Source organism: Callospermophilus lateralis, chromosome 6, assembly GCF_048772815.1.
Source record: "Callospermophilus lateralis isolate mCalLat2 chromosome 6, mCalLat2.hap1, whole genome shotgun sequence".
NCBI classification, from domain to species: Eukaryota; Metazoa; Chordata; class Mammalia; order Rodentia; family Sciuridae; genus Callospermophilus; species Callospermophilus lateralis.
The window spans coordinates 8,512,582-8,530,160 of NC_135310.1; the positions used below are offsets into that span (position 1 = coordinate 8,512,582).

The window sequence follows — 17,579 nt, forward strand, 5'->3', positions numbered from 1 at the left end:
CCTTGGCTTGTAAACAGGTCACTGCAGTCTCTGCTGCCACCACATGGCCCTGGCCCCCAGTGTTCAGGTTGGTTTGAGTGTCTCTCTGCTTTTAGGACACAGTTCAATAGAAATACAGTATACTACCATTCAACACGTAGCAATATCTTAACATAAACAACAACATTCTACGATCTGTTTTCATACTGAATCTTCAAAATCTGTTCCATTTACATGCATCTCAACTTGGACCAGTTGCAAATGTTCAAGAGCAACATGCGGCCAGCAGCCATTGCTGGGGACAGTGCCAACTTAGAGATAATGGAATACAGCTGGATGACAGCGGGGTTTAAAGGCCCATCTGTAAGTCCTTCGCTATCCCTCCCAAAGCCTGCACTCCGGGTGCCCCCCCGAAAGCCTGTGGGACTGGGACAGGTCCTGCTCCACCCGCGTAGATGACACAGCCCTGAGCATGACTCCAGGGGAGAGGGTCAGGAGGGCCAGTCCAGGCCAGAGTCCACCCTGGTCCTCACGTCCCCATGCTGCCCAGGGACCCCACACCCTGTCCTCAGGTCTTGAATGCCAGTCCCAGAGTCCCCGTGCCCTGTCTCTGTAAGCAAGGACATGGCAGCAAGCGGGGGTTCTCGTCCTCCTCCCTTGGCCTCTCGGACACTCCGATGTGCTCAGCCTCACAGCCGCCCGCCTCTCTCAGACATGGCTGCCCTGGTGCCTGTAGCAGGCAGCTGCTGCCTTCCTCCACCCCTTAGAAAATGCTGCCCTCTGACCAGGCACCCATTCCACCCCTAGTGATGGGTCCAGATGCCTGGACACTTAAGTGCCACCCGAGGGGCAGGTGACCTGGGCTCTCTGTCACTTGGCATGGTTCCTGGAGGCAGACCCTATCTTCTGTAGGTCCAGGAGAGGAGCTGGCCTGTCGACTCCGTCCAGCAGAGTCGAACAAAAGAAAGACAAGGACCCGATGGAACTGTGTCAGGTTTTATTGAAGGCGCAACAAGAGGAACCTGGTACCAAGAAAGTGCGTAGTATATATAGGACATAGGAGCCAATCACAGAGGAGGTCACATCTCAACCTTGTGGACACATAATAGGAAAGACAGGAAGCATTTACTGGGCCCGAGCTCTTGTGGTTTCTACCGGCCAATGGGGTGGACTTCCTGGTACAGGCACAAACTTGTTTACGCCAAAGGCGGCTGATTTGGCCCAAAACCAAGCCCCATCTTTCCTTGGACAGGGGACAGCCCTAGGCCACAGGAACTGTCCCCGACACTGGCCCCTCAGCGGCTCTGCAGTCCCTGTCCTGTGGGGGCAGGTCCTGCCCACGGCACTCCCACCTGCAGGGAAGGAGGGTGGCCAGCCAGGTGAACAGGGATGTGAATGTCACACCTGCTGACCTCTGTCCACAGCAGGGCTGACCCCTGTGGGACCTCTCCCAGCCCTGCCACTGCGGTCAGTTAGAAAGGCAGAGGCAGCTCCAGGGGCAGGACAGCCAGGGCTGTGGGGGGCCCATCCTGCTCGTGGGACCTTGGGTTGTCACTGGGGCCGAGGGGCCTGATCAGGTCTGTGTAGGCAGGAGACAAACACCGGGCCCTGCCCATGGCGCCGGCACAGTCCCTGGGTGGCTCTTTCCTGCGGGCAACCTCGTCCCCAGCCCCAAACGTGAGCCGCGACTCAGGACTGAAGATTGAGGACTCCCCAGCCCGGGGCTCCTGCACCCTTCTGGAAGGTCCTGCCCAGCCCGGAGGGTCCAAGGGAGGCGCGTGGGAGTCGGAGCCCACCCGCGGATGCCCCCATGGAGCCTTGTGGACCTGCGAGGTTGTCCAGCTCAGGTTAGGGCACCTGGTTAGTGCAGTCCCCACATGTGACCTGTCCTGTTGGCTGCTGCCCTCTTGGCATGGCAGTCTCAGTCCGCCACGGGAGTTCAGAGCACCCCCTTCCTTTGTCTTTCTGAAAGGTATTCCCGTGTTGCTTTTTCAAAGCCTATCCCTCATGGGCGTAAAGAACTGAGAAGCTTGAGTTCTAGAACATTCTCAGCAAGCCCATCTACAAGATGACACCACTGTCCAGAAGAAGGGAGAACTGGGTGGAGGAGGACTGAGTGCCCGTCTGGAAAGAGGCCTGGCATCTGCCTTGGCATCTCCATGTGGAGCCCCTCACACCTGAAATCCCAGCCGTGGCCAGTAACTGAACAAGAGTCCAGGGGACAGTGCACCCCGTCAGCACAGGGCTCCTGTGTCCCCACATCTGTGCACCAGCCAAGTTTGGATCAAGGATATTTGGGAAGCACTGCGTTTGGCCGGGAGGTGGAGGCTTCCTGGCCTCTCTTCCTAGCCCTGCGGTCCCAGCTATCGGCACAGTCACTCTGCATCAGGCTTTATAAGTCACCTCAAAGTGATTAGTTATTCACAAAATGAGTGCCATTTTAAGCAAGGAGCTTGACTGTCACCAACTTGGGGCTCTGGGCAGTGTGTGGAACCCGTTCCTGCAGATAGCAAGGCCAACTAACTGTACCTACAAGTGCTGTGGATTTGGGGTATCTTGCCATGTTTCTGTTTTCTCAAAGGACAGAAAGCTGTTGTCTTCTTGATGAAGTGTCCCCTGACTGTCCCTCAGAGGTGTTGCTGGGCTGTAGGGCATTCTGGGTAGCCCGTGCAGCTCTGGGTTCTGGGCCTGAGACATGCCACTGTGCTGGGGTCCATGGATTGTTTATCAGTGACGACACACGTTTCTCTTCCTTTTGGCTCGGAGAAGACACCACCTATGACACATGGGCACCCACACCCACCACAGGGCTCTGTGGCCGTCGACCACCCCCGCCCAGCCGTCCTGGCTCTCTCCCCATCACTACCTCCTGTGTTCCCACAGCCTCGGGGGCCTCCTGTGCTCAGACACTGCAGGAAGACAGTAGCTGCTTCCTCTGTGATGCTGCGGCAGGCGTCCGTCCACCTCCTGACCAGCATCCAGCCAGCAGTTAGCCTGAAGTGAGGATCAGAACCCAGTGTCCACCTTCCGGAGCAGTTGGCCTTGGCTGAAGGGACGCGTGCTCTCCTGTGACAAGGAGCCTCGCATTACCCTGCAGAGAAAGCAGGCCCGGGCGGGAGGGCTCAGCCTGAGTGCAGGGGGCGGTGGGCAGACATGAGGTGGAGCCCCCTGTCCCTGGGCCTGCTAATCTTCCAAAGCCCTGGATAGCCCTGAGGGTGCTGGAGTGTGGACCTCCTGAGACCAGCCAGCTGCCCCTTAGGACCCTCCTGGGTTCCTCCACCAGCAGCCTCTCGGGATCAGTAAGAGGGACTTCTCCAAGGAGGTCCTGAGACTCAGGGACGGGAAAGAGGCCCCCCAACCCTGGCTGAGGACAGAGGTCCACAAGCCAGGCCCATGGGTCCAAAATCTCCTGGACCTGAAATGCCCCCAGGGTTGGCTGCCCCGGCCAGTGGCCTCCGGGGCCTCTGCTAGTGCCTGGAGAGTCCACGGTGCCTCAGACTGATGGCAGAGGTCCCACTGCTGGCTTCTGAGAGTCCACACCCTCAATGTGCCTGCCATGGCCCACTTCTAGCTGTCCCGGCCTGCTGCAGGGGGCCGATGAGCTGGCTCTGGCCGGAGGAGTCCTCAGCTCCCAGCTAGCGGAACAGAAAGGGCCCCGCGGCAAGGTCCCTCCAGGAGCTGTGACTCCAGCACGTTCCTGGCTCTGGGGCCAGTACAAGCAGGAGGTGTTGTCTTGGGACTGGGGCACGTTCCTCTCCCATTGCCTCTTGTCCTCCTGGCCCTCCTGCTGCTCCAGTGACCAGGGGCCACCCTGGTTCTGGAGTCTATGTCCAGGGGTCTGTGTGGCCCCTCTGTCCTCTGAGAGCTGCAGGAGACATCTTGTGGTGCAGGGGTCCTGGCCCTTCCTATAGGGGCCACACAGTGGTCCCTGTCTATGGCCTGGAGTGGAGCTGCCCCTGCCCAGGTACAGTGAGGTGGCCACAGGACCGTGCATCCAGTCATCCTCCACACGCCCAGCTCACAGCCTGACCCTTGTCCTGCACAGCCACCAAGTTCCTGGCCCTTTATGGCGAGTGCCAGAGACACCAGCACAGAAGGCACAGCTGGGAGTGGGAGGGCCAGTGTCCACCTGAGCTGATGACCAGGGGAGACCAGAGACGGTGGTGCGGAGATGCCACCCAGAGGAGGCGGGGCTCCAGCCGCTCACTCCCCCTGGACAACCCTGACTCCTCTCCCCTACAGGAGCTTGGCCGGCAGAGGCTGGTCCTGAGAGAGGCTTGTATGCAGCCCAGTGGAGCCAACCCTGGGGACAGCAAGATGACCTCAGAGCACAGGGATGTCCTCGTGCTGCTGCCCGCCCAGAAGCAGCTGCGGCTGGCAGTAGGGGTGAGCAGGGCATGTGCCCAGGGGGTGGCCAGGAGAACAGTTGGGTTGTGTGTCCAGAGGGTGACTGGGGGACAGTGGGGACCACATGTCCAGAGAGTGATATGGGGACAGAAGGAGCTATGCACTGGGGGCACCTGGACTAGGGGAGACATCAAATGACCACTTCACTATGATGCGGGCCAAAGTAGCATGCTGGGGCTGAGAGCTGCCCAGTCCCCTTTAGCGTCCAGAGTCCTGGGCTGCCTGGCCCTCCCACAGCGTCCATGCCTCCCTGGGTTGACTTTGTCCCAGGGTACCTGTCTGATCCCTGGGTGTCCCTCCTGTGGGAGAAGCTGGACTGGAAAGGCTGATGAAGAAACGGTGCCTCGGGAGCAGGAAACTGGTGGCACAGTTCACCCGGGAAGCGGCCTCCCTCTGGAGGCCCTGGGTGGCTCTGCGTGCCCCCCCGCCCTGCCGCCCTCCGGTCCTGCCCTGTCCTCCACACTGGGCTTTAGTGAAATGTTGGCTTCTCCGAGTTTTCACTCCAGGGCCCCTCTGAAATCCCTGCATCGTCATCCGGCTGTGACTGTCACGGGCAGGGCCTCTTCCCCCGGGACCCCTGCCTCTCTTCCCACTCTGCAACCTCTGCCCCACCCTTCGGCCTCCCCCTCCACTTGGTGAGGACCCTCATGGCTGGACCATCCCCCTGGGGATGATGGATCACATTGTCACCCTCAGAAGTGGGGACGCCCTCACTGGCTGATAGAAAGCCCCTCCCCTTCCATCTGAGGACAGCGCCGAGGGCTGTGCCCAAAGTCACCAGAGTTACCAGATTCCCCTCAAGAGAGCGTCTGGTGAGAGAACTAAGCTAGGAGCAGCGCTTGCCGGCCCCAGAGGAGGCCTGGCCCGCAGGACAGAGCCGGCGTGGTCCAGGGACCCCGGACACAGCCTCCACAGACGGCTTTGGATCAAACTTCAGGTTGTGAAACCACACAGAGGAGCGGAAGGCTGCCAGAAGTCACTGGGGACCCTGTAGCTCTGCACAACCTGGTCACGTCCCGGCATTTAGGGTCTGAGAGGGACACTAAGAAGCAGGCCGTCTCCTTGGCACAGATGACCTCCAGCCAGCGCGTGACCCTTCTGTGAGGACTTTGGCATCCTGGGTGGATGCAGTCTCGACGCCTGCAGCTCCCCCCTGCGGCCCATCACGGGGCAGTGTGGCCAGGTCATGGTCCTCAGGTCACTGTGACCTGAGGGACAGCAGGGTCATGCAGTTTGCTGCAGACCCGGCCCTTCCCCACTCCCTGCCCTGGGGAGGAAGGGAAGTGTCCGGGCTCGGGCCCTGAACTAATCCAGACACTCACTGGTCCAGGTCCAGGGTCCCTGCGGTTGGCTTCCTTCTGGGGCCCTCTGGGCGAGCCGCGGCGGCCTAGGGGAGGCTCTTCCTCAGGCCGTCTGAGCAGGAAGAAGCTGTCAGTTCCCAGCTTTTAGCTGGACCAGGAGCAGTCCTTCCACCTTTGTAAGTGTGAATGGTGAAAATGGGGATTGAAATGCAGGTGTCTGACAGAGTGACAGGTCCCTCCAGGGGGAATTTGTTGAGGCTCCTTGTGGACAGCTTGGTGCTCTCTGAGGCAGTGACGGGCTGTGACATCACGGTTCGGGTCCCCTGGGAACCTGGTGTCTGCCTGGGGCTGCGTTTCCGTAGGAAGTGCTGGCACTTAGGTTTGTGGCAGTGCCCCAAGCACTGGAGTTCCCACCTGAGGAGGGGATGTCAGGGTCCTGGGGCCCTCTGAGGCCTGCAGTGGACGTGCTGGGGCCTCCTCCTGTGTGACCAGGACGTCTTCTACCTGTTTCCCTCCCTGAGCTGTACTGTGAGATTCAGCCGGAGGTTGCACCCAGAACACAGTGTGAGGTCACGCTCGGGGCTTCATGGAGCCCCGGAGGGGTGTCTCCTGCTCCTACCTCCCCTCCCTACCACCCTCTGGCCCCAGAGGGGTGTCTCCTGCTCCTACCTCCCCAGTCGGGCCCTCTGCTTGGTAAGGACACAGCTGGCCAGCCCTCAGGTGCGAGCCAGGCACTGTGGACCATGGGAGCCATCGTGGGCGTCCATGTCCCCCTGTGTGTGGCTCCACTGCAGTCATCAGAAGAGCGTGGGCTGAGAAGACCTTCCCAGTGCACGTCCCAGTCCCGGTGGCCCTCACCACGTTAACTGATGCTAATGAGCCAACCTTTCGGTAACTTGTCATCGAAAAGCAGGAACAGGCCGTGCCGCTCCGGTGACACAGAGGCACAGGTAGCAGACGGCCAGGCCACGGGGCTCTGGGTTTCTAGTGGAGGCCAGGTCAGGGGCCTCACAGGGGCCCGGGGCCACCGCCACACACCTCTACCATAGCCAGCTGGCACACACGGTGTCTCTGAGTCACCAGCAGGAGATGTGTGGCTGTCCCCTGGCCGAGAGGCGCAGGGGTGAGGACAGCACTGCCAGCCTGGAGCCGAGTCTGTCAGGAAGTTGAGCAGAAGCAGTGGCTGAGGTGCCACGGTGTTGTCCGCCCGCGTACACGGTGGCATCTGAGGGGATTCCACGCAGGAAGCTCAAGGTTGGATTGGAGCAGGGACGTCACCCAGGCCAGCACGGGAGCTTCTGTAGGCTTGGAGTCAATAAATAGGCATAAGGGGTTGGCACGGGACCAGGGGTTTGAGGAGATCGCTGTGAAGTGTCCGTCAGGGAGCCATGCTGGGACCACATGAAGCAGACCGCAGGACGTGCCATAAAGAGAGGCCTCACCTGCGCGCAGAGGAAAGCACCCTCCTGGGCAGCAGCATGGACACTGGCCCTGGGCGTGAGGCCTGCCCAGTGGTGTCTGGGGGTGCAGTGTAGGATCCCCCAGGGCCAGCTGTAGGAGTCGTGTGCCCAATGGATAAGCTGGCCGAGGCACAGACTGCACAGTGAAACATGTCCTCAGGGGCCCAGGGCCCGGCTCAGACTGTGCACGGGGACTGCTAGTTAGATCTGCAGAGCGCTGGGCAGGCAGTGTGTTCCTGAGTGTTGTCAGCCCCTCCTCGGCCCCCTCCCCTGAACATCAGGTGTCTTCCCCACCTACAGATGCCCATTCCCGGGTGGTCAGGGCCATGCTTTCTGGGGTAAGGAGGATCTAGCAGGCGGCCCCCAGGGGGTGCACATTATGGGGAGGGTGGAGGGTGCTCTGTCCAATCCAGGCGCACCCCTCCACCTCCCTCTCCCAAGCAGCTCTGTGGGGTTGGGAATGACCCTGGCCCTGAGCACAAGCCACTGCTCACGTCCTGAAGCGGGGTCCCCTGAGCCTGTCCAGGGCAGTCCTGGACGCCCTGAGCACCGCCCCTGTTGCAGGTGAGGGCCAGGGCGCGGGAGCTGTTCCAGCAGGTGTGCAGCGTGCTGGGCCTCCGGGAGGCCCGCTTCTCCGGCCTCAGCGTGGTCAGAGGTGAGCAGTGCTGCCGTCCCACCTTCAGGCCCCCCTGCTCCTTCCACCCCACCCCGTTGTTGCTGGGCTTCTGGGGTCAGGCTCTGGGCGGACAACCACAGACAGGGTGTTGGGTGTGTCAGTGTGTGTGGTGTGTGCACGTGTGCTGCAAAGTGGGTGGTCAGTAGTGTGCAGTGTGCTGAGTGTGCCGTGTGAGGTGTGCCTGTGGGATGCCTGTGGCGTGTGGCATGTGTACATGTGGTGTGTCCATGCGTGGCCTGTGGTGTGTGCTCGTGTGGTGTGGTCGTGTGTGGCCTGAGGTATGTGCATGTGTGACGTGTGAGCCTGTGGTCTAAGGTGGGTGGTGCTCACATGCGTGTGTGAGGTGTACATTTCTGTGCACCCGCACATTCAGATGACACACAGAGCTGCCCGCTCAGCTTGTTGGCCTCTGTCATGTGGGGAGTGTGACAGTTACGGGGCCAAGGCGGGTGCCTGTGCAGATGCAGCCTGATTTCAAGGACCTGAGGGTAGGGCCTGGAGTGCCGGGGCGGCCCCCCAGGAAGGAGGTGGCCAGTCACAGTGGGCAGGGGAACCCGCACATGCTGTAGGACGGGGTGCTTCTCCCTGGTGGCCCAGAGGTGCTCGGCTTCCTGCTGGTTAGGGACTCCCCAGGCCTCAAAGCGAAGAGTGAATCAAAGCCCTGGTGATACCGCGCTAGGCCCCGGAGGCCGCCCCTGCAGGGGGCCAGAGCCCGCAGTGTGAACACAGCCAGCAGCTCAGGACCTTTGTCCTTCTGATTGAGGCTCAAGGTCCATACCGTGAGCTGCCCACACCTTAGGGACCAGCTCACAGGTCTTCAGCATGTGTGTGTACCATGGAGCACACACCTGTGAGGTGGACGAGTGGGGTGAGCGGGGATGAGTCATGGGAGGCCCTCAGCCAGGCTCAGCCCAAGTCGAGGCCTTGCAGCAGAACTGCCGAGGGAGCCCCCAGCCTCTCCCCTCCAGCTTCCACAGGAAACCACTGTCCTGCCCCAGTGTCACAGCAAGGCTTCCCTCAGCAAAAGCGTCCCCAGCACCCTCCCAGCCACTGGGCCCACGGTGCACTTGGTGGTCGGCGTCTGTTGGCGTGGGCAGGCTATAGGGTCCCTCTTGTTCTGTGGCTGGGCCAGGGAGCCTGGGGTGCAGGGAAGGTCTGCGGGCCCCGCTGCTCATCCTCATGCCTCCCAGAAGGCTGAGAGTGCGCCAGCCCTCCCTGGGAAGGCCATGCAGGTAACCAGCAGCGGTTGACAGGGCTGTCCCCGCAGCCAGCCCAAGGGAGCAGCCCGCACCAGGTCAGCTAGAGAAGAAGCTGCCTGGCTCGAGGCCCTCGGGAGTGAAGGTGAGTTGCTGACGAAGCCCGTCCTTTCTAGACAATGAGCACGTGTTCATGGACTTGGAGCTCAGGCTCAGCAAGTACTTCTCAGAGGACTGGAAGAGAGGAACTCAAGTAAGTGGGCTGCAGGCCAGGCTGAGCCCGTGTGGGCCTGCGGCTCCCTGCTGGGGCCCCGCCTCATCTGGGCTTGTCTGGCAGGCACACTGCTGTCCCCACGTCCTCGGTGCCACACCCCACTTGGCCCTTCTCCCCGTAAAAGTAGGATGAAATACTGAGTGTCGCGGCTCCTAAGATCCTGGCGAAGGCCGGGCGCCGGGAGGTGCCCCAGGCCCGCTCTTCCTCACCCTCTCCCAACAGGGAGGCTGGAGGCCCCGCGCGCCCTTCGTCACCTCCCTCAGAGTGCAGTACTACGTGGAGCACGGGAGGGTCATGAGGTAACTGCTCCTGGTGTCCAGGACCTTGCCTGGAAGGACACCCAAGTCCAGGAGCCAAGCCATCTGCCTGTGCCTCAGAACAGCCATGTTGGCGCAGTGTGGGGCCTGACTGGGCCTTTACCTGAAGCATCTGTGCAGACGTGGCAGGAGGGGCTCCCGGGACAGGGGCGGTGGCCTCCCTCAGATGGCCACCTCGGAGCTGGCAGGACAACCAGGAACCCTGATGTTCAGCAAGACAGAGAGAGGGCTGGGGACCCTGAGAAGGCAGGTGGTCGCTGATCCCAGAGGGGGAGGGGAGGGTGCAGGTTTTGGGGAACCGGGAGGTGGGCTGAGGGCAGTGCCCAACTGTATTAGAAGACCTAGGGGAGGCCCCCTGGGCAGCCCGCCTTGTCCTGGAGCTGTGTGTGGCTGACGGCATTGGGCAGTGGGCTCAGGGAACCGGGTTCAGTGCCGCTGTGCCTGAGCCCTTGGGCAGGCCCTTCCCTCCGGGGTCCAGGCTGCTGAAGGCTGCAGCCAGGCCTGGCTGGGCCCCGCTGGGGGCAGCAGCTCTCTGCTCACGGAGAAGGGTGCGCCCGGCACTGCCCTGGGTCAGATCAGGCTGTGAACAGGGGAGGCTGGGTGCCCTGGACCAGGCTGGGGCGGGCGGCTGTGCAGACCCCATCCAGGTCCAGCCACTGGACCCCACCCAGCTCTGCTGCCTTCCAGCGACCAGGTGGCCCGGCACCTGTACTACTGCAGCCTGAAGGAGCGGGTGCTGCAGTCCCAGTGCGCACACAGGGAGGAGGCCTACTTCCTGCTGGCCGCCCTCGCGCTGCAGGCCGACCTGGGCAGCCACCGCAAGCCGCCGCACGTCGGGCGGTACTTCGAGCCGCAGGCCTATTTCCCACAGTGGGTAAGGACCCCTTGGCACCCTCCTGGGGGGTCACTGACACTGTCCCCAACAGGACTCTACGGGGTCCATGCAGAGGGGAGGCTGCAGAGCTGGGAGGGGCAGGGGGGGGAACCTGGGGGAGCCCAAGGCAGGCGTGTGGCCGCGTGGACCAGTACCCAGGGCCGACTCCGGTGCTCCTGCACACACTTGGCCAGCTGTGCGACCTGGAGCCAGGGGCTCTCCTCCTCTGAGCCTCTGGACCTGCCCAGCTGTGAAGAACAGCCCACCTGCCCCTTCTCTCCAGGTATCCCAGGGCCCTTTAGGGGCCACTCACGTCCGTGCTTCAGCCCTTCAGTGCCCTGGGAGGGGGGGTCAGGGAGCAGAGGAGTCCACCTTGTGTTCCCAGCCCCGGGCACTGTGCCTGGCTTCGTGGGGGCACTGAGCACTGGGTTGTCCCTCCAGGGACAGTGGCCCCTGCCCTGGGCAGAGTCCTAGTTTCCCTCCCTGTGGGCGTCTCCTTGTTCCTTGTCTGCCCCAAGCAGCTGGAAACTGTCCGCTCTGCACATTGGTCACTGTGCCCAGGGCTGGGTCCAGTCCTCCAGGTACCCCGTCCCTCTGGACATGGCTGGCCCTCCTCAGATGCACGTCCCTCAGGTTTCACCCCATGCACAGACGTAGCCTCCTCCTGGGCTGCTGGGAGCCCTACGGGGAGTCGTGGCTTGTTGGGCGCACACTGCCACCTGGAATCAGCTTGTTTCTGGGTCTCTGTGGTGGGCACTGGGGGGCCCAGAAAGAGAGGGGCTTTCCTTGGGTGCTTTGGGGAACTCCACACACTCATCTCTGTGTCCCCAGCTTGGACAGCAGGCCCAGTCCTCCCGCTGGACAGCTGCAGCTGGGGAGGTCCCCTGCAATGGCAGGAGGCTGGGAGGCTTCCCAAGAAGGAGGCCAACTCAGGGGAGGGGAGGGAAGGAGGGTGGAGCTGACCTGGGCCCGTCCTCAGGTCATTGCCAAGAGGGGTGTCGACTATATCCTCCGGCACGTGCCCACCGTGCACCGCGAGCAGCAGGAGCTGAGCCCCCAGGCAGCTGTGCTGAGGTTCATCAGGGACGCCTGTCAGCTCGAGGACGTGCCTGTCCACTTCTTCAGGCTGTACAAGGTTGAGCCCAGAGCGCTGGGGCCCAGGACAGGGGAGGGACAGAGCCCCCGTGCTGACAGCGTGCTGGGACCCTAGGACAGGGCAGGCAGAGTCCCCTGCAGAGGACACTGTAACCTGGATCCCAGAGCAGAGCTGGACCAAGTCCCCACAGGTGACGGTGTGACCAACCATCCTGGGGACGGAGGTCCTCAGGACAGGCTGGTGTGGTGAGGGAGGGAATGTGTTCCCTGGTGGCTGTCCAGAGGTGGTGTGCAGCGCTTCCACAGGGTTCCAGCGAACCCCGAGGGACTGGGGACCCGAGCCTGCTGGCTCAGCCACGGTTGTTCTGACTTGGGTCTAGTGCTGGGGCCTCGGGCCTGGACTCTGTGTCCACCCGGCCAGGCACACAGGTGACACAGCGCTCAGTCTTTGCGGAGAGGACTGGGTGGAGGTTTCTTGGGGCAGGTTAAGGGGTTCAGGCACGTTTGGGGAATGGAGACTGAGGCAATTGGCAGGGACAGCTCCAGCACACAGAGGGCCAGGGGAGGGTCCAGGACAGAGCTGGGTGGGGCATGGTGGTCTCTGGCCACCCCAGGCCCAGGGCCTCCACCTCTTGCACCTTTCAGGATAAGAAGCCTGAGCACCCCACTTTCCTCCTGGGACTCACCCTCAAGGGAATGCATATCTATCAGGTGAGAGAGGGACTCGCCCCTCCCTGAGACTCGCCCTGGCTGCCCTCCTGGACACAGTGCCTCTGTCTTGCAGGAGGTGAGCCACGCTCCGCAGCTGCTGCATGACTTGCCCTGGCCCTGCATCAGGAAGCTGGCCTTTCTGGTGGGTGTCTGCAAGGGCCCTCAACACTCTAGAGCCCCGGGGCAGATGCATCTCCGTCCTTCGGGGCACGTGCAGGCTCCCTTCCTGCTGGCTCCCGACAGCCCTGGAGGCTCTGGACATGCTCACCCTCGCAGCTGTGCTGGCAAGGCCCTGCCGGGACGGGGCGAGTAGCCGAGATGTGAAGGGAGGTCCTGATGCCCTTCTCATTCCATGTGACTCCTGGCTCCCGAGTGGGTCCTAGAGGCACATCTGTGCCCCTCTCATCCGGCTCCAGAGCTGTCACCCTGGGCCCCCTGTGACTGAGAGTGAGGGCCACTGGGTAGAATGGACAGGGAGACTCAGCCCTTTAGGTCCCACCCTGGACACTTGCACCCTCACCCAGCCAAGGCAGGGGTCTGCATAGAGGGCTGCCTTCTCATGGCTAAGGTCAGACAGCCTCCTGATCACAGTGACCAAGAGATCCGTTTGCTCACGGAAGTCAAATCTTTAAAGGGGACCTTGGCCATCGCCCAGTTAGAGGGCCATGTGATGTCTTTCCTATTGCTGGAAGGGTTTTTCAATGTATAAAGCCACATCTATTGTCCCTTCTGTCTACTCAGGGAAAGAAGCTGGAGATCCATCCCGCTGGGCTGCCCCCATCCCGGAAGCTGGTTTTCTACACGGGTTTTCCCTGGCGCTCCCGGCACCTGCTCCGGCTGCTCCGCTCCAGCCACCAGTTCTACCTCAGTGTGAAGCCCCTGCTGCAGCGGCTGCAGCTGCTGGATGAGGCTGAAGGTAGGCACCTCCCGGCCGGGGTCTGGGCACCTAGCAGATAGCTGCTCACCCCCTCTGAGGGGTGGCGATGAAGCAGATTGCCCCTAGAACTTGCCCAGGACCTGGGCCACCCACTCTGGGCTCAGCAAAAGGGTTCTCCCGTAATGGACAGTGGCCTTTCAGCTCCTGTCCCCCAGGCGCTCCGGGTGAAGTGTGGTGGTGACCTGAGCAGAAGCCTAGAGATGGGGGCGGGGTGCAGTCAAGGTGAGGGCTGCTCAGCTCTGTCCGGGCTCCGGAAGCCCCCTTTCCGACTCCTCACATCGTCCCTTGTGCAGAATTTAGGCCACGTGAAGACCTGCTGCAGTGCTGTGCCAGGCCTGGTCTCACTCTCCCAGTCTTCACCTGGGGGCTGTTCTCACTGTGTCCTTAGAGAGCACCTGGAGACAGCCACGTGTGCACACTGCAGTCACAGAGCACGGGTGGGCGTGTGTGTGAGCACGTGTGTGAGCACATGTGTGTCTGCATAGGGGGGTGAGCTTGCACAGATGTGTTTGTCCCTGTGTAACGAGGCAGCCCTAGGGAACACCTGCCCTCAGAACAGGCTGACAGTCTGTTCTCTCCCACCCAGCCCTGTCCTGGGTGGCCGTGACATCAGGGATGCTCAGGATGAGCCTGTAGCCTGAGACAGCGAGGAAGCCCCAGGAATAGCCTTATGGGCCATGTCCCTGGGGCCAGGCCTTCCTCCACGCCTGGGCTCCGCCTGCCTCCAAACCCAGCTCTGCATCTGTCCCCCACGCCCTGCAGAGAAGAAGCACTACCAGGAGGCCTACATCAGCGACCCGCTGGAGCTGGACCCAGAGCTGGCCAGCAGGCACAAGAGAGACACTGGCCCGCACCACCACCACCGCCTCTCGCTCAGCTCTGCTGACAGCCACGGCAGTGCCCACACACTGGGCACAGAGGCCGACTCTCAGCATGCAGAATCTGGGGAGGTGTCTGTGGATGAGCCCGTAGAGGCTGAGGGCCTCTGCAGGAAGATGCCGTCCATCAGCTTCAGGGACAGCGGGGGCAGCAAAGGTGGGCGGAGAAGAATGAGGCAGCAAAGAGCCTGGCCTGCCCCAAGTGCCAGACTGCTGGGAGAGGCCAGGCTGCGTGTCACAGTGCCTCTCTGGGAACATGCCCGAATGTACCACCCAGGTCCACCTGGTGTCACCTAAGGCCAGCCAGAGTCATCTGGGGTTGCCCAGGGTTGGCAGATCTGTCACTAACCAGTGTCCACTGCTGGCCTTCACCTCTGATGTCTGGACAAGTTTTGGTCTAGACCCAGTAGAAATGACCACAGCACCCCGCTGGCCTGGAGAAGTCTGTTCTGACATTGGAGCAGACAGGGTGTCTCGGCCACAGGACAGGGAGGGCTGCTGGGGAAAAGTGGCCACCACGGCCCAGGCCTGGCTTCTCCCAGCCTCAACACAGACGTGCGCTGGGCAGGCTGTGGCCCCAGCTCTGTGGGGAGGTCCTGGGCCTCCTGGGGCAGCTCACCTTCCTCCCCTGATGGAGCCAGGTGGGCAGGGAGAGGGGCCCTGTGTCAGGTGGAACCCGATGCCCTGGGCTCTCTGGGGCACACAGGACCACCTCGCAGTGGACACTGTGTGAGGTCACAGACCACCTCGCCTGCGGGCCACGAGGAGTCGGGGCTCCAGGACACAGCACTGGGGCGGGCAGCTGCAGCCCAGCTGCAGGTGCAGGACGGGCCCTGCCAACCCCCGCTCAGGCCCCTTCCTCCTCCTCAGCCTCCTGCTCGGGGCCCTTCACAGTGGTGCAGGTCCCGCTGGCCAGGACCAGAGGCCAGAGCACCGAGGTCCTACACAAGGTAGGGCCCCCTAGGTCCAGGTTGGGCAGTGTGACCTGCATGTGACCCACGTGTGGCCCACAGGTGGGCATCAATGTGACTGTCCCCATTCTTCCCTCCATCCCCCTCTGCCACGAGTGGGATCTCTGTGGGACAGCCGTCGGTTGGGCCCACACCCCTGATTGCCGCAGCAGAGGCCAGCCAGGGGCTGTGTGATGGTAGCAGAGGACCTGGTGGCGGAGGGTGGTGGGGTGGGGAGGCGCAGCAGGGTTGAAGCAGAACTGCTGCTGCTGGAGTCAGGGGCCTCGAGCGCCTGGAGCAGAGCACCCTGGGCGGGGGCAGGTGGGCCTCAGGCCATGCCAGACAGTGGGAGCCCTGCAGGGGTCCAGTCCTCCTGCCAGAGGCAGAGCACACCCAGCAGGGAGCACAGGCTTGTGACAGCAGCTGGCCTGGCGCCCGCTGCTGAGTAAAGAGCCATGGGTGGCTTCTCCCTGCAGGTCCGGGAGGCGGAGCCCAGCGGCAGGGAGGCCCTGCACAGCCACAGCCTGGACCACACGCATCAGCTCCAGCCAGCCCCTTGCCCTGCACCTGCCTCTCACACCTGTGCCTTCAGCTGCTCCCTGGCAGGGCTGCTGGTGCCCCAGGAGGCCAGGGCTGCCCTCTGTGGCAAGAGGTCCATGAACTGTCTCTCCCTGGACCTGCTCAGGGAGGGCGCGTCCTTGCAGGAGTTTGTGGTGTAGACACTGTCCACAGGCGCCTCCGTCTGTGCCTGCCAGCCTGAGGGTGGCTCACCCCACACCACTGCCCCGTGGCCAGCCCGGGGCAGGGCGGTCTTGGCCCTTGCCTCTTCTATCTTCCAACCCCCACTTCCTGGCCAGCTTCCAACGGTCTCCCCCTGTGGGAGGTGTGCAGCCAGCTCGGACGTCAGCCCAGGGTGACGGGGGTCCTCCTTGTGCCTGTCTGTGGCCCATAAGCTCCTTCCCCGAATGATAAGTCAGGGCCTGGACATCCAGCGTCCAGGAGAGCCAGGAGTCAGTGGTGTTGACCCTGGGGCAGCACAGCAGCCTATGTGAAGGGTGTCTGGCCAGCCTCAGGCCCTGGGGGAGCCTGGCCTCCTGCACTTACACTCCCGCATGGGCCCTAAACCCAAGGCTGCAGCTCACCGCTGCACCACTGCGCCATGACCTCTCCTGGACCTTGCTTTTTGTGATTCTGCTCAGAAGTTCAGGGTCCTGCAGATGCAGGCCTCTCCTGCACTCTGGGCCCAGCTGTCTCCCAGGCCCACCCAGAGACCCTGTCACCTCCTGCACAGACACACCACCAGGTAGAGGGTGGCTCCCTGCACAGACCCCTGCCCTGAGGCTGAGGCCCCTCCTGCCCCAGGCCTCACACAGCTGGCACAGGCTGCCTTCCCCAAGACAGGGAAAGAAGGGGTAGAGAAGGGGTTCACCTGGCCTGGGGAGGGTCAGACCAGCTCCCTTCAGCTCGAGGAGCAAAAGCCCAGCCCACGTAGGGCAGGAACGTGCCCACTGAGGGAGCAGGCGTGGTGAGGGCCTGGACAGGATCCTGCCCACACAGAGATGTCCTCACATGTGCCTGCGCACCCCACACGCAGTCACACCCCACGGCAGGCGCAGGAATGCGGAGGACGAGGCCAGCGAGGCTCTCATGGGGTCAGGCGCGCTCCCAGCCACCGGCCTCGACTTCCCGGCACTGCAAGTGTTCCTGGAGAAAGGGCCCGGGGCCGGCCCTCCCGGCACAGCACCCACAGCCGAGGTGGAGGCAGCCGGGGCTTGGGTTCCCGTTCACCGACAGGGACGGCACGGCCACTGCGTCTCCTCTTCTTCCCTGGCTGCTGGGGGTCGAGGGTTGACCTGTCAGGCCGGGGTCTCTCAGCATCATCAGTGTCATCGTCACCACCAGGGCTCCCATGGGTCCCTGAGTCCTCTGCTGAGGGTGAGCAGGCACCATGGGCCATGAGGCCATGGCTGAGGGTGGGGACCCAGTGCCTGCTGTGAGGACAGTGGCCAGGACCAGGGCCTCACACAGTGAGTCCTCCCTGAGTAGCCAGGGTGACCTGTCCAGCGCCCACCCACGGTGGGGTTACCTTTTTGTTCTGGCTACTTCTCATGTCTGGGATGGGCCGGGAGCCCTAGCTGATCTCTGCCAGCCCTCCCAGAGCCGGTCACAGCCTCTCTTCAAGACGTCCCCTGCCAGTCCCCTTGGTCCTGCCCTGTGTGTCCTGCTTCTCAGCAGAGCTGTGGGCAGCAGCAGAAGGTCACAGGGAGGCTGGGACCTGCACCCTAGGTCCTTCCCGATGGGAGGCAGAGGGGGCTGCCTTCTATTTCTGTCCTTCCTCTGGGCCTGGGGCCCATGGAGAGTTGAGCCAAGTGACCTCAACCACCAGGCAGCCCTGCTGCGGCTGCAATCTCTGGTCTGCGAGGTGGGTGGAGAGGACACTTAGAGGTCGACGGGTCAGCCCCAGGCCAGGGTCTCACTTCTTGCCTCACCCAGATGCAGCATGGACGCTCCACACTCTGACTCC

General features: G+C 62.6%; 1 protein-coding gene across 1 annotated transcript; it reads left to right on the forward strand.

The window, feature by feature from the left end:
- Positions 1-1,593: 1,593 nt before the first annotated feature.
- LOC143401721 (FERM domain-containing protein 1-like) lies at positions 1,594-15,774 on the forward strand. Its single transcript, XM_077109631.1, has 13 exons — positions 1,594-1,826; positions 3,551-3,704; positions 4,222-4,365; positions 7,712-7,802; positions 9,196-9,272; positions 9,516-9,592; positions 10,298-10,484; positions 11,464-11,619; positions 12,225-12,290; positions 13,032-13,206; positions 13,990-14,262; positions 14,976-15,055; positions 15,532-15,774. Exons 1-13 carry the CDS (start codon positions 1,594-1,596, stop codon positions 15,772-15,774), a joined length of 1,956 nt encoding a protein of 651 aa, XP_076965746.1.
- Positions 15,775-17,579: the final 1,805 nt, after the last annotated feature.

What these genes read in the sequence shown, in the direction of transcription:
- LOC143401721 (XM_077109631.1), top strand. Translation starts at nt 1,594, where the DNA reads ATGGCGCCGGCACAGTCCCTGGGTGGCTCTTTCCTGCGGGCAACCTCG. An exon ending in AGGCCTATTTCCCACAGTGG is followed by an intron (nt 10,485 to 11,463) that starts GTAAGGACCCCT and finishes GCCCGTCCTCAG; the next exon opens with GTCATTGCCAAGAGGGGTGT. An exon ending in ACTTCTTCAGGCTGTACAAG is followed by an intron (nt 11,620 to 12,224) that starts GTTGAGCCCAGA and finishes TGCACCTTTCAG; the next exon opens with GATAAGAAGCCTGAGCACCC.